The sequence below is a fragment of the Etheostoma spectabile genome, chromosome 20, assembly GCF_008692095.1.
Source record: "Etheostoma spectabile isolate EspeVRDwgs_2016 chromosome 20, UIUC_Espe_1.0, whole genome shotgun sequence".
In the NCBI taxonomy this organism is placed as follows: Eukaryota; Metazoa; Chordata; class Actinopteri; order Perciformes; family Percidae; genus Etheostoma; species Etheostoma spectabile.
This window is the reverse complement of record NC_045752.1, coordinates 10,017,982-10,032,848: the sequence shown is the minus strand read 5'-3', so window position 1 is coordinate 10,032,848 and position 14,867 is coordinate 10,017,982. Positions and strand designations below refer to the sequence as shown.

Here is a 14,867-nt window from a genome sequence, read left to right as displayed (position 1 = left end):
TATTGCTATCTTGAGGCAGCGGGAAGTGATCGTGCCATTGACCAACAAAAACTTGGTCTAAAGTCTATAGCGCAGCATTTCAATTATATTTTAACAGTGCATTAGTAATATGTGCCTAGGCTTATGCACCGCGTGCGCACACTATGCTTGTAGCGCACACACGCAAAAGATTACAAATACAAATATTACTGTGGAATCCGCCATCATATTAGCAATGTGCCATGGTACAAACATGCCTGGCTTTTAAAGGGAATGGGAGATGACACTCTGATTGGTTTATTGCATGCTACACCCAAAACACACCTATGAAGTAATGAAGACATTAAGTACAACCCCTTTGAGCCTTGTGACCAGCACACAGACCCTTTTTCCCACTACTAGTAAACTAGCAAAAGTGGATTTGGACACGCCCTAAACGCACCTGTGCCTTCCCACTTCACGCTGTGCGCTTAGATCGTTAAAATAGGGCCCAACATTTCCATTGATGCCCTAATAAACACTTACCAATGTGGGTACAGTGAATATCTGAACAGACAGAGCAGTGATGGATATACTCCTGTCATGATCATCAATTATGAAGTCCTTTTGAAGCTGCTTATAATGCTGAAAAGAGAAAGATGAGGCATGTATTAATTTAAGAAGGTGAAAGAATTAGAATTAGAAATGAAAAACATTCCCTCCTCTTTTACCTTTGTAAACTCAATTGCAAAAAGCCTCTTGAACTCTGTCTCCATTAGCATGCTACAGAAAATCAGTTCATGTACTATCTTGCGAGCTCCTTAAGGAAACAAGAAAAAAAACTTCATGTTATTGTCATTTGGAATGGAGTTGAGATTAAACTTGAACTGGAAATAAAGCTCTACTTGCCTTTATACATCCTGCCATCATGCAGCATGAGTCTGCTGATGAGGCAAGGCCGCTCTCTGTCTATGTTGGCCTCTAATGCAACCTGACAGAAGGCCTGTCGGAATCCCACTGCAAAAAAACACACAAGACAACTGATGATTAAACAGTGTAAATATGTTTTTCTAAAAAATGAACACGTCAAAAGGTGCGCAATCAATAAATAATGCTGTGAAGTTTGTGTGGTGCAACTGCAAGTATGGGGAAGATGATGGCAACAACCTGAGTAACTGATGATCTTTTGGAACCAGGGGCCAAGGCGCAGAACAAAAGATTGATGAGCCATTACTGCTGCGTGAAGGATCTCCACACGTAGTGGCTGCAGGGAAATGTGCTCGGAGTTGGACTGCAACACAGCAGTAAAAGAGTTCGAGCTCACTTGGAAATGTAAATCTGGATAATAATAATTACAGATTCAAGACTAAAGTTATTAATGTTATTTAGTCATTAATGCTGTTATTTACTAAATTTCTGGTCTATGGTCAGTGTCTGGTGTTTACCCTGATGAGATCTTTTGCTTGCTGGCAGGAACGAAGGGTTCCCCTCTTTACTGCCCGCCGACCCTGTGAAACAGTCAATGATATTTACATAATGGCATAATCTGCAGTAGATATGACGAGTGCATGCATAACAGCTTTCCTTTGACATGACAGTGTTGTAAAGGAAAAGTTAGAAGCACATAAAACCAAAAAAATACCTCCTTGTCAATAAGCGCTGTGTGTGTCTGAGCGTCAGCCTGATCACAGTTAACAGAACGCTGCAGGGTGTAGATCACATGGTCGTACGAGTGGTGCTCATCATTGTACAGTACACAGTAGTAAGCATTTTCTTTTGTCCTGCATTGATGGATAAATAAAGTGTCAAAGTTAAAATGTGTGATTTACATATGGATTTTGCATGGGATTAGAAGGGCCATACCGGGGCTGGAGTTCCGCGGAGAGCTCAAGGTTCTCCTCCCACACCAAGAAATCAGTGACGTAGTGCAGCAGTATCCGGAATAGCCTCTCAGCACGCTCATATATCTCAGGCTCCAACACACACTCGTCCTAAACAAAATGAGTCAATCACATAGGACATACATTTTTTTAGCACACCACTGACGGTGCCTACCCACTGTAAAAATTCAACTTTGCAGAAAATAGAGCTAATCTGATGATGGACACATTTGTTGTAATAACCTTTCCTAAATTCGTTTCCTGTGTAACCAGCAGTGACTCTACAATTGGACATGGAGCTGGTGTAAATATTTTGCTTACTAAGAGCTAAACAGGCAGCTGGCCCAGTAAAGTTAATATCAAATCCCCTGAGCACAAACATTTCACATAGAAGCTAAGTATTTCATACAAATCTCTGACATTTAACACACAAACCAAACCAAACATACTGCTGTATATTTACACCAGTTTCTACGTCACACTATAGTGTGAGAACAAGCACTGGAATCTGCCACAATCTAAACAAAAAGAAGTCTGAAACAGCATGATGGGTTTTCATGTTTAGTGTGGAGATGTGTTCGTGGTCATGTGATGCAACACTGCATGTTAAGTACAGGTTCAGATCTGGTGTAGAAAAAACAAAGCAGCAAGCCAGACTGGGTGCCAGTAATGTCTCTGTTGTAAGGAGCACCTGCTGTTTACAGAAACAGGCACAGAGCCATCAAGCTGTACATCTGCTCAAAGCCACTAAGCAGGATCTTATCAGAGAAAAGCCCAAACACTGTGATCAGCAAAGAAAGGCCTGACAAACAACTGCTGAGCAGCAGAATCAATCATCATTATCATCAACATATACAAGCAGCAGTTTGGTAGAGGAAGCTGTAATCTGAATGCATCCCTGCACATTTCAGAAAGGCGGCTTTGAACCAGTATCACTGACAACTGTTTTCAACCAGCTTTTCAGCATCAATAACCCTCCAAATCTCTTAACCTAGTTATAAATGTTTTCAGTTGGTGCAGGTCAACAAAGTGCTTTATTTCCGGAACCAAAGCCAAGAGAGCAGCTTCCAGGACTGAGATGGGAAAATAAGCATTCTGGGGTTCACTGACACAGAATGGGACAAGAACGCCCCTCCCACGTCCCTCTTTCCGCTCTATTATATAACTCACCGTTACCATGGCGGTAGCTGCCCCTGGGTCATGTTTGGAGCAACAGGGGCCAATCTTCCAGGCTTCTACATCCCCACAGTCACAGAAGCCCCCGCCAGAAGATGCATGCATCTGGGAAAAGATTTACATACTGTAATTCACAATGGCAGAGTAAGGGATACTCACAACAGTAGTTAAGTTTTTTAACAAGGTTAGCTGTTAGAATGCATTACTATGCAACACTGGGATTTGAACATGAAAGGCCAAATATAAGTTTGATAAATATAAAACACATATTTTAGTCTATCTAGAAATATGAGGGGTTTTTCCCCAAAGTTTAGAGAGGGTAATCAAGTTGACATTATAGCAAACTGTGAACAGAAGTGAATCCTAGACACTATAATTGACAATGGGAAGATAAGATGCTTTCGTATGTGTGGGCCCTAAAGAAATCTCACAACATAAATCCAATAATGAGTGACTTTCTATTATTCCCATTTATCCACGAGGGAAGAACCGATCAAAATTACATGTTCCAAAAAAAAATGTTCATTTGAATTTCATTAAAAATGCACACATTTATATTGATACCAACCTTGTAACGATGGCTTTTGTGCACGCTATCCTGGAAGCAGTCCATGCACAGGACACAAGTGGGATCTATTGCACAATCCCTGAAATATGTTGAAGAGGATTTGTTACTCGAGCAAGCAAATGACAACAAAAGTACATTATCTGAGCCTGAAGCCTGTAGTTACTGTCCAAACTGAAATGGATAACAACCTTTCCTGCATTAATTAAACATTAATCCATATACTTGTCATTCCACTTCCAGGATTGCTCCTTTGCCGCTGGAAAATCTGCGGGATTTCACTCATTTAGGCCAGACATCCATTGCCTTTGGGCTTCTTTTGTGTTGGCATTTTAAACTTGGGTCGATTTATGAGGATTTTGGTTCATCTTTTTTATAGATTTCTGCGGGGTAAATCCAGACAGCTTGCTAGACTATCTGTCCAATCTGAGTTTTCTGTTGCATGACTAACCGTACACATGTTCCACCAAAACAAGTTACTTCCGAGCACATGTTTTAGCAGCACCGTGACTTTTCTCCAGTACTTAGCAAGGCCCAAGACAATTGTGTTTGGTTTGAAGAAATGCCAATAAACCAGAGCCCGTTTTCCTCCCATCCCCGAATGCTGTGTGGACTAGCCAGTCACTCCTCCAGCGCACTTTGGAGGAGGGTCGGGCAAAGCGAGACTAATCAAACATACTTTAATGTCAACATCTACAGTGTAAACTTGTTGAGCACATGGACTTTAGTTTAGTTGTGTTGATGCTGATTCACTGTCATTGGCTGCTTGTCATATTGATTATAGAATTACAGGATTGGTTTCATAGAGAAGCAAACCCACCATTGCCACATTATATATATTTTCATGTGCCCATTTTAAGACACTTTTTTATGTACACACACACAAAAACTGAGACCCTTTATTTTTTTATTCCTTGAGTTATTTAAAGTTACTCATCATTGTTGTGTTAACATGACTAGTTACTAAGTTTTTTTTGTAGTTGGCAAGTTGAGATTTGTTTGTTGTCCTATGGTATATACAATTTATTAAAATTTGTGTACTTGAATACACCCTGGTCTTTTATTATACCTTATCTATAAAGGATGTACCAGTAATCTCTTAAATACTCATGTTGACATAACGTATATGACACCTTTGGGATGAAAATTGATAAAAACAACTACAAAAATTGACGGACAAGCAGATGTACACATCTATGCAGTGCTAAAGTATTTCACATCATTCAGAATCCACTCACGGACTGCCATATACTAAAGCCTGAGAGAGAGTCTACTCATTAACTATTCATTTTTAAAACTTAGCCTAATTACTGTGAGGTTGTCGTATGATTAGATTACTGCAGAACTAAAACCTAATGAGGCCAAACTGTTTAGGACTTAATGACAAACATATTGCTGTCTTTGAAAACTTTGGCTTTATACAAAATCCAGTAACCTCCACCGGGGCCGAAAACCTTTATATTTAAATATATACCTGCAATTCATACCAAAATGTTAGCAACAAAACATTTTTTTTAATCTAAATATTTACAATAATCATCCAGTACTTAAAGTAACTTATAAGCGCAAATAAACAGCTAGTATTTTATCATAACTGTTATTATTATTGCTGTTATAACTTGTTTATTAAAGAAAGTCTGAAATGTTTTTAGACCTGCAGGAGTAGACAGTCTCTCCCTCTTTGAAGACACGTCCACAGAGTTGGGAGGAGCTGCTGCCCTGCTTGAGCTTCTCCAAACCCTCCTGAGGATCCTCTCCAAACAGGAAACACTCCAGAGGGTAGATGAGCCGTCTCTGCATGAGCTCCTCTTCCTCCTGAGGGCTGGACTCCTTTTTCAGGCAGAAGATCTGTGGCACCTGCTCCTTCAGGTAGCAGAACAGTTCTGCCCTGCTGTCTGCAGCCTCCAGCCATTCCTGCAAGAACCAGATAAAAGCATGACTCACACCACACACTCCACCTTATGACTCATAACCACATTTATAAGCCAGTATTTTCATAGTGATACGCACATAAATTTTAGCAAGGCATTTTGTTTACTAATTAATTATTTAGCTTCAAATATTGTCTTTAGGGCTTTTGATAAAGAGTTAAACTGTTGCAAAAAAGGCAATTTATATTTATATTAATTTAATTTTGTATTGACTGCTGCTAATGCTACCACAAAGAAGAGCATTTAAGTTGATTTGTCTTTAAAAATCTGAAATGGGGAAACAAACCTGGCATCAAAATAAAAATAAATCCTATTTTTAATAGTTATTAGTAAGGAATTAGTCAAAATATATAATCAGTGACTGAAAGGTGATCTTTGGTAATTCAGCATAAAATTTGGGAGTGTGAATAACACATGAATGGACTTCTTTACATTAAAAAGGTAGGACGGAAAGTGTACGCTGAAACGTAGTTTCACGTGAATAACATTTTACAATACTCACAGCTGTTCATGAATTTGATTTCAGCATTCATACTGACAGTTAACTGCTGTAGTTAAAATACTGTATATTGTACGTGAAAGCTTGGGTTACACTAAATGTATTATCCAATCATTTTAATATTTTAAAGTGCTGGCTCTGCAAGGTTTGGCCACATCTGCTGCAAACAATGTCTGTCACTTTGTTTGTTGTACTCCACCATGTCAATGTAACCGCAAGTGACGAACTGTAAATATCTAGCTAATGTATCAAAATCATATCCACGTAACGTTTGGCCCTTTTCACTTTCCAACATTTTGAACAATATTTCTGACTAACAAAACGTTGCAAGAGTTTGAGGTCGGAAAACAGTCGGGACAATGGTGTTTAACCATTTAGGTGGCTAGCACAGGAGCTAACCACGAATGCTAGCTAACCTGGTAAGTAGATGCCCTTAACTCCCCGTTAAAACTAAATTTTAGAAAGGAATTAACACAGTATACTTCAGGGTTTTCTCCTTGAGTGGCAGTAACCACTGACATCTAGCTATATTAGCTGTTTAAAAATCATACCTTGCTGAGCTCCAGTCCGTCTAAGGATTTCTCACCCTCCGCCATATTCCATTTGCCGTAAAGGATGTGTCACTAGGAGACTGTTCCACTTGTAATCGAAACCTTTTGCGACGCTGTTAAACCATAATTAGAACAGTTAGAAATATTTGAACGACGTTAAACACATATATGCTAGTTTATTAATTAAATAGGATATTAATTTATTAAAATTGCCCGTCAATATGCCTCTGGTCAAAACAAGCATTTTGTAAACAAAAAAATCGTATAGACTCGTCCTCTGGAGGACAATTATTAGTTAGCTAGAGTAGGGGACGCCATTCTCAACTCCGGCTCCCAAGTTCCTAGGTAAATGCTTCGCACTGACGAGAATGATAGAGAAACCCATCTATAACATTTTTGTCAATTGTTGTTATGTTACGGACAAAGCAAGAAACAAATATACTTTTTGGATAAGCGTCTCTACGTATAGCTAGTAGTTGCATTGCTCTATGAGACCCACACAGTATATGATTTCAATGATGTCGCTGGTATAAATGTATAAATCCGCAAATGGAGATATGAATTGATGCTAGTATATGGGGCCGAGCCACTAGAGGGCGCTGGTCGAGACTGTCCCTTCTTTATGGTAAGGAATGCAGCGGGGCTAGAGGTCAAAGTTGAATGTTTGACAGAAAGCTGAATATGGATTCCATATTTCATGAGAAAGTAAGTTAAAACGTTTAACTTAAATATTAAGATCCAACTAACTCGTCGTGTTATTCGGAAAGCCTTTGGCCTTCCGGTGGGGGTTTGTTTACCGACGCTATCTGGCCGGTGTTAATACATTTGTTGTGGTGTTTGGCAGTATTTAGGTCCAGACAGCTAAAATGCTAACTAGCTAACTGAACCTGCTAGTCAAAGATATGAAAAGTTTGTTTTCAGCTAGGAGTAACAACGCAAGAAGTTTTTATAACAGCCGCAATCGTATTGTTTTTGTGAAGTTAATAAACGAACTGGCTTAACTTAGCTAGCTATCTCACAAAGCAGAGTAACGTTTTCCTAGTTGTTTGTTGTTTAGCGTTAGCTACGTAGCTAAGCTAACTGTATGTAGCTTTACTGGTGTATGGCTGTTACTGTGAGGACAGACAAAATCCAAAACATTTTAGTATTAACGTTAGCTATTTCCATGTCCATAAAGCTAACTATTTCATCGTGTTGTAGTGTTAGAAGTGTCATTATATGTATTTATGTATTATGTTATTGTATTTGTAGCAAGAGGGCTCTCTTTGCGCCCAACACTGTCTCAACAACCTCCTGCAGGGTGAGTATTTCACTCCTGTGGATCTGTCCTCCATTGCTCATCAGCTTGATGAAGAGGAAAGAATGAGGATGGCTGAGGGAGGTATGGCCAGTGAGGAGTATAGGACCTTCTTACAGGTGACGAAAAGAGAATTATAGTCCAGCAACCTATTTATACATGCTCTTAACAAACGGGTTTTAACTTTATGTTTTGTGACTCTGTTTCTAGCAACCATCTGGTAACATGGATGACAGCGGGTTCTTTTCAATACAAGTGAGAGATTCATTTGTTATTGTTGCTTAATAACAACCACTATAAGTCAGTAATATCAATCCCCTTTTCTGTCATCTAATTTCTTAGGTAATTAGCAATGCACTGAGTGTGTGGGGCTTGGAGTTAATCCTCTTCAACAGCCGGGAGTACCAGAGCCTCATGATTAATCCAATGTAAAGGTTTCAGTTTTAAAGTTTTTTTTGACTAATGTCTTATTTACACACGCTACTTTACAGTTAATGTGAAAGCACATTCTACTTGCATGTTTCAGAAATGAGAAAGCCTTCATATGCAACTACAAGGAGCACTGGTTTACTATACGCAAGCTTGGGCAACAGGTATGGGGCACTTGTTTTCATAAACATTGTTAATACGGCTGGATTTACTAAAAATCATTGTTTTGTTTTCATTGCAGTGGTTTAACCTGAATTCGCTGTTGACTGGACCAGAGTTGATATCAGACACCTATCTAGCACTTTTCCTTGCACAGTTACAACAAGAAGGTATTGTTCAATTGACTTTTATCATACTATGTTTAGTTGTTGCAAAGCATAAACAATTCTAAAAGTTGAATTTGTGCAGGTTATTCCATATTTGTGATTCGAGGAAACCTCCCTGAGTGTGAAGCAGAGCAGATTCTTGGGATTATGAGGGTGCAGCAGCAGCAGCGACCAAAGCTTATTGGAGAGGATGAAGCCCAGCCAAGTGCAGGGTATGTACTGTATGTGTAGACAGTACAATATTGAGAAGAATTTAAGTAGCTAAATAAAGCTTTTTACTTACTTGTGGCAACTGATTAAGCCTTGTACTGTGAGCAGCAGGTCAGCAGCTCTGAGCCAGTCTGAAATGGGCTTTGGTGTGGAGGATGAGGTTGTGGATGAAGATGAAGAGTTGAAGAAAGCTCTGGCACTCAGTAGGCAGGACATAGATGTGGAAGATGAAGAAGCTGATCTTCGCAGGGCCATACAGCTCAGCATGCAAGGTAAATCCTGAGTTTTAAATGTAAATGTAAATGTGCTGTATTTATATAGCGCTTTTCCAGTCTTAACAACTGCTCAAAGCGCTTTTACATCTACAGGATACATTCACCATTCACACACATTCATACACTGTGGCCGGGGCTGCCGTACAAGGTGCCACCTGCTCATCAGATAAACATTCATACACATTCACACTCCGATGCGCAGCACCGGGGGAAACTCGGGGTTCAGTGTCTTACCCAAGGACACTTCGACAATGACTGCAGGGGCGGGGATCGAACCACCAACCTTCCGTTTTAAAATATGATAGTTTGTTCGTTCAGACAAATTGAGGTTTTATAAAAAAAAGTTGAGTATGAAATTAACAGAACAATTACTTTCATGAACTCACAATTTTTTTATACACTCCACTTTTAATTATTTGAAAAGTGAAGTGTTTTTTCCCAATGATTATATCAATGAGTCTTTTTATCAATGAGAATTTTATTTTTGCAAATTGTGCTTCAGGTTCACAATAATATTGTTTTAAACATATACTGTATTTATGATTATTTTGCCATTTTGTGTTTTACAAATGTCAATACTGAAAATTGGGTCCTTGGTTTTTTATAATATTACAGGAGCAGTGATGAGCAACAAGTCATCAGAGTCAGAAATGGGAAATGTGAAATCAGGGAGCCAGACAGCAGGGAGTGCTGCAGGAGGACCAAGAGAAGGCCATGTTGAGGCGCTTACAGCTGAGGAACTGCGGAAGAGGAGACAAGCCTATTTTGATCGGTAGGTTTAACTGAACGCCTGGTGACTGTTGTACACGGGGCGGACACAATATTGTAAACACTTAGCAATTAAGTTCAATAGTCTGCAATAAGCACTGCTTTGTGAGTTTTATGGTGTCCTCATTAAAACGTCTTTGTTGTTTGTGTTTAATTTATAGCTATAACTGATTGAAGTATTCATAATATTGTGTCCATCCCTTTTGTGTGAACGGAAAATGAAAGCAAATTCTCTGTGGTGACTTCTTAGGCAGCAGCAACATGCTCAGCCAAACATTCCTCAACAACCAGACACAAAATCAACAGGTGGCTCAGGTAAGTACATCTGATTTTTCAAATATAAATTGAGTGCAAATTATTTTAATGACTTTGATAAAAAAGCCTATCCGAGAAATACATGAAATCTACTGATTAAAGCCCTCTCCCCTCTACTAGAATCTGTAAACACTGGCTCTGAAGAGGACCAACAACAAAAGCCCAGCCAGTGAAAGTGTGCAAGGTTTGCCTATGTTGTTTACCAGCTGCCAGGATTGGCTACCCCATACAGGGGTAGCTTTGCTCCTTCCTGTAACCTTTTGCACATGCGAACATACAGTAAGGACAGTCAGAAGGCTGACACATTTCCAGTGGCTAGTTCGCTGACAGGTTATAGAGAAGAGAACTACGACAAAGAAAAGGCATCCGTTAGTCCTATCTAACAAAGTGAGACACTGATGCTGGGTAAAGGGTGACCACAGAACTCATGATGCAGTTAATCAAAGTTTGCAATTGCCTTTTTACCATGGCGCCTTCTATTTCTATTGTACACTGTTTTTTTTTATTCTGTTTTTTTTCTCTGGAAGAAATGGAAATGAATCTTCAGCACACAAAGGGTTACTTAACTTTGTTTGGGCGTGAATATATACAGTAATGGGTGTTCTGTGAAAGTCATAGGAAACATAGGATTGTTAAGACCACAGATACAACTTTGACACATGATTACGGAGCCCCCTACTTTTACATTGGACTTGGTTTGTAGGACATAAGATGTGAGTCCCAACACCCGCCATACCAGAACATCTTTAGTTTGGAAATCATTTATGGTACTGAAATATCTTTTAGCCAGCAGCACTAACATGTGTGGGTCATTTATTCCTCACTTCATCTATCATTTTACTTGTGAACGTCTAAGAGTGAAATCCCAGGGTATTTAGATAACATCATAGTGATGTTGTAGCTTTGTTAATACCATTAGGCGCATAAGTAGGCCTAATGAAATGTAAGAATACACCTCACAAACATTTAATGTAAGGTTGTTTTGTCCATTTTGAATGGACAGTGAACAAAATAATTCTATTTACCTATTTGCTGAATCTAAGATGCTTTTGACTGATGCATATTTGTCATATCTTGTCAAGAATACATTAAAATGTAATGTGGAACAAAGAAGCAATCTGTAAACACTATGAAATTGCATCTAATAGATATATGCATATTTAATTTTTTTTCCAGCACAGTGTGATCACTTAAAACCAAAAAAAGTCTGACATGTCCAACCAGCCTACCTAGTATATGATTTCATCTCCTGTTTCTCCTCATCAGGATTGGACATGATGGGGAATTTATTATAAAGAAATAATTATTAAAATGATCATTCTCACTTTGTTGTACCTCCACAAATAGTTGATAGTTTTACCCTGAAATATTTTTTTAATTGCACTGATTTGACTTTTCCTGTATTTCAATAATGCTTTGTTCACATCAGTTATACAAAGATACAGTCATGTGCACTGAGGTTGCCTTGAGTTAAAGCTATGGAAGCCATTGGCTAATTGATGACCTCCAGAAATAACAGTAAAATAGCAAGAATGAAGGCTGACTGACAAATTTAAAATCCAAAGATAGAACAAAACATCAAAAATATGTCACCATGCATTCACTCTCAAGAGTTGGTTGTATTCATACAAATACAACCAACTCTTGGTTTTATAATTTATAAAATCATGTTGCAATACACAATGTTGATAAATAGACCACATAAAAGCATCACACTGTTAAGTTTGTTTAAAGTAATTATTTTTACTGGAACCAATGACTGCTCAGCATGGATTTATCTTGATGCCTCCACAAAAGTATTGGATGTCATTCAAAGTTGGACTTCTTGTGCTGGATGATTTCCAAGAAATTCCATGGTGTCATTATTGTTTTCATTTGCTTTGGATTTGTTAGACTTTTTTTTGTTGTCAGAATGCACTTGTGAAAGACTATAAAATGTTGTTAGTTGTGTTTATTTTCACTCACTACATTCTTACAATAAATACTCATCATTTTTGTTAGATTCCACATGTTACCATAGCACATTCTTTCATTTAATGTATTAGTATTTGTTCCAGGATTAAAGTGACATTCACTCCCCTGAAGTTTCTCACGTCTCAGTTTTTGTAAGTCAAAGTTAACATGCAGTTATTGATGGTTCTTGTGACATCACCTCTGGAAAAGAGGCCCTGAATGTTTGAAAAACAGCTCTGACTCCATTTGTAATAACACAAGAGGCGGTGTGTCGTGGTTAATATGTAACGCTCAGAGCACACTTGCACTTTGTTTCCCCAAATAATAGGCGCTTTCCGAAGCTATCTTGGAACAAGCTGAATGGTACGTATGACAGTTAGTTCATCTTACAGACAGTTATTTATTTAGTCAAAACTATCTATTGCATTTCAAAACTGAATTTATCCAAGTGCTTTTGGTGGTTAATAGAAAAAAATAAGCTATTTATGAGATTCAATCTGGTTGATATTTTTTTAGTAGATGGGTTAGTTATAGTATTACTGTTAAATAGTGCTCTTATTAGTATCTTGACATCCGTATGTCTTTCTGTTTCAGGTTGTGCAACCAAACCTCAAAATATGGCGGTACACAAAATGAAGATGGGATTTATGTTTATTGTAACCTATATGTGCTTCCTTGCTCCAGCCCACCAAGCGCACCTTCCAAGTGCCACCATCTCAGACCTTTCCTTCAAAATTATGGACTTTGCCATGAACCTATACAGAAATATATCCAGCTATCATGACAAGAACATCTTTTTCTCACCTCTGAGCATTTCCACCAGCTTTGCGGCTCTCTTGATGGCTACTGATGGTGTCACACACGAGGAAATACTGAAGGGACTCAACCTGGAGGCGTTGGAGCGGGCTGACCAGCCAGAACTTATCCCAACACTCTTTCAACTCCTTCATGAGGGAATCGTACAGAATGGCTCACTAAAACTGGATCAAGGCATGGCCCTCTTTATGCGCCCGCAGTTTGCTGTGAAGGAGATATTTAAAGGCAAAATCAAGACGTTTTTCAACGGTGAAATCAAAAGTGTAGACTTTGCGGACACAAAAGGGAGTATCAGCTTCATCAATGAGTATATCAAGCACAAGACTGAAGACAAAGTGACAGAGATGATTTCCACCCTGGATGCAATGACCCAACTCATGTTAATCAACACAATTTTCTTCCAGGGTAAATTTAATCACTTTTGTGCAGTTTAGAGCTTAATCTTGGGTCGTCAATAACTGTGCTTTGTCAACAATTTGTGTTTTTGTCCTTTGACCTATAGAGTCTATAATTAAACATTGTCATTCCCTTCACAGGAGCCTGGCAAATGCCTTTCAACCCCAATTTAACTGAAAATGCACCATTCTACATTGACAACTATAACATTGTGCAAGTGCCGATGATGTTTTTAGAGGATAAGTTCTACTCCATGGAAGATGTTCCTCTTGGTGCCAGGGTGCTGAAGCTACCATACCAAGAAGGCGTTTCCATGCTTATCCTGCTTCCCAACAAAGGCATGGACTACACTGTAATTGATGATGGGATCACTGCTGACAGGTTCCTCAGCTGGATCAAAAAGCTGCAGAAAATGTAAGTCATTATGTAGGAAATGTTTTACACTCACCTGTAAGGCTTGTCTTTTTTTTAGTTTTTCTACTATACTACTGTCTGTATTTTGTTTGTTGTATTTTAGCTATTACTGCAAAGCACTTTGTGACATTTCTCTAGAAGGGTGCTGTAAAAAGCACACCGCGACAAGCGTGCTAATATATATTTTAAATAAAACATAATTTCAAATACCTACAGCAGCAGATAATAAGTGTATACTCAACATGGCTGGCCATGTCTTCATGTTTGCAGCAAACTGGAGGTCAACATGCCCAAATTCAAGATGGAAGAGTCATATGCTCTGCACAATATTCTACCAGACATGGGCATGGCCAGTATCTTCAGTAATCATGCCAATTTGACAAAGCTGAGTAAGGAAGAAGGCCTCAAAGTGTCTGAGGTTAGTTTTCAATTTCACCACGCTGTAACAACCTACTTGCATATTCCAACCTGTGCAGATGATGAATTTTTGTCTCGACTGTGAAATCGCAGGTGCTGCACAAGGCTGTCATCGAGGTAGATGAGACAGGGACCACTGCAGCAGCTGCCACAACAACTGGCATTATTGCATATTCCTTACCCAGAACCTTCACTGTCAACAGGCCATTTTTCTTTTTCATATACCATGAAGACACAAACTGTATTCTGTTCATGGGCAGGGTGATTGACCCCACCACAAACTAGCAGTCATGACACTAAGTGCTTGCACTTAACATTGTGTAAGATTGTTTTTTTAATTTTAAATTGAAAATGCTTGTGCTGGTCTGTTCTGTAAGCCTACCTATATGTGATCCCTATTAATAAAAAAAATGTACGTTAGTGTGCCTTTATTTTGGAATGAATCAAATCATTTCAGCTCCTGGATCCTGAAGGACACTTTGGCTTTTTTTTTTTTGCACTGCTACCTTTAAATATTTATATAAAACTGCAGACTTGGTGGATAATTGTGAAAACTAATGACCAATGATTTATTTACATGTATTATGTTAAGATTAGGCTACTTACAAACCTTGGTTTGCTTGGTTTGGTTGGCTGATGGTTGAAAATGAGAAACGTGTCCCTTTATAAGGACTTAACATTTATTACTGAA

General features: G+C 38.7%; 3 protein-coding genes across 3 annotated transcripts in view; 2 read left to right on the top strand and 1 right to left on the bottom strand.

The window, feature by feature from the left end:
• Window positions 1-6,821, bottom strand: part of ubr1 (ubiquitin protein ligase E3 component n-recognin 1) — an 18,299-nt gene extending 11,478 nt beyond the window's left edge. Inside the window, exons 1-11 of the mRNA XM_032500935.1 lie at window positions 6,561-6,821; window positions 5,234-5,493; window positions 3,583-3,661; window positions 3,009-3,119; window positions 1,822-1,949; window positions 1,601-1,739; window positions 1,404-1,466; window positions 1,126-1,249; window positions 868-975; window positions 690-778; window positions 505-603 (exon numbers count right to left, since the gene is read on the bottom strand). Of these exons, the coding sequence (XP_032356826.1) occupies window positions 505-603; window positions 690-778; window positions 868-975; window positions 1,126-1,249; window positions 1,404-1,466; window positions 1,601-1,739; window positions 1,822-1,949; window positions 3,009-3,119; window positions 3,583-3,661; window positions 5,234-5,493; window positions 6,561-6,605 (1,245 nt within the window). The 5' untranslated portion in view covers window positions 6,606-6,821. The remainder of the gene's footprint in view (window positions 1-504; window positions 604-689; window positions 779-867; window positions 976-1,125; window positions 1,250-1,403; window positions 1,467-1,600; window positions 1,740-1,821; window positions 1,950-3,008; window positions 3,120-3,582; window positions 3,662-5,233; window positions 5,494-6,560) is intronic.
• A 307-nt stretch (window positions 6,822-7,128) lies between these two features.
• atxn3 (ataxin 3) lies at window positions 7,129-12,180 on the top strand. The gene is made up of 11 exons (XM_032500946.1): window positions 7,129-7,265; window positions 7,812-7,976; window positions 8,068-8,112; window positions 8,200-8,285; window positions 8,384-8,450; window positions 8,528-8,615; window positions 8,695-8,824; window positions 8,931-9,094; window positions 9,713-9,869; window positions 10,116-10,180; window positions 10,301-12,180. Exons 1-11 carry the CDS (start codon window positions 7,221-7,223, stop codon window positions 10,351-10,353), a joined length of 1,065 nt encoding a protein of 354 aa, XP_032356837.1. The 5' UTR covers window positions 7,129-7,220; the 3' UTR covers window positions 10,354-12,180.
• Window positions 12,181-12,380: 200 nt separating this feature from the next.
• On the top strand, window positions 12,381-14,607 carry serpina10b (serpin peptidase inhibitor, clade A (alpha-1 antiproteinase, antitrypsin), member 10b). The gene is made up of 5 exons (XM_032500942.1): window positions 12,381-12,496; window positions 12,728-13,354; window positions 13,486-13,759; window positions 14,030-14,177; window positions 14,270-14,607. Exons 2-5 carry the CDS (start codon window positions 12,751-12,753, stop codon window positions 14,459-14,461), a joined length of 1,218 nt encoding a protein of 405 aa, XP_032356833.1. The 5' UTR covers window positions 12,381-12,496; window positions 12,728-12,750; the 3' UTR covers window positions 14,462-14,607.
• Window positions 14,608-14,867: the final 260 nt, after the last annotated feature.

Coding starts and splice junctions, on each gene's coding strand:
- atxn3 (XM_032500946.1), top strand. CDS start 7,221: ATGTTTGACAGAAAGCTGAATATGGATTCCATATTTCATGAGAAA. Junction 7,266..7,811: donor ATTCCATATTTCATGAGAAA/GTAAGTTAAAAC, acceptor TTGTATTTGTAG/CAAGAGGGCTCTCTTTGCGC. Junction 9,870..10,115: donor AGACAAGCCTATTTTGATCG/GTAGGTTTAACT, acceptor GTGACTTCTTAG/GCAGCAGCAACATGCTCAGC.
- serpina10b (XM_032500942.1), top strand. CDS start 12,751: ATGGCGGTACACAAAATGAAGATGGGATTTATGTTTATTGTAACCTAT. Junction 13,760..14,029: donor ATCAAAAAGCTGCAGAAAAT/GTAAGTCATTAT, acceptor TCATGTTTGCAG/CAAACTGGAGGTCAACATGC. Junction 14,178..14,269: donor AAGGCCTCAAAGTGTCTGAG/GTTAGTTTTCAA, acceptor GTGAAATCGCAG/GTGCTGCACAAGGCTGTCAT.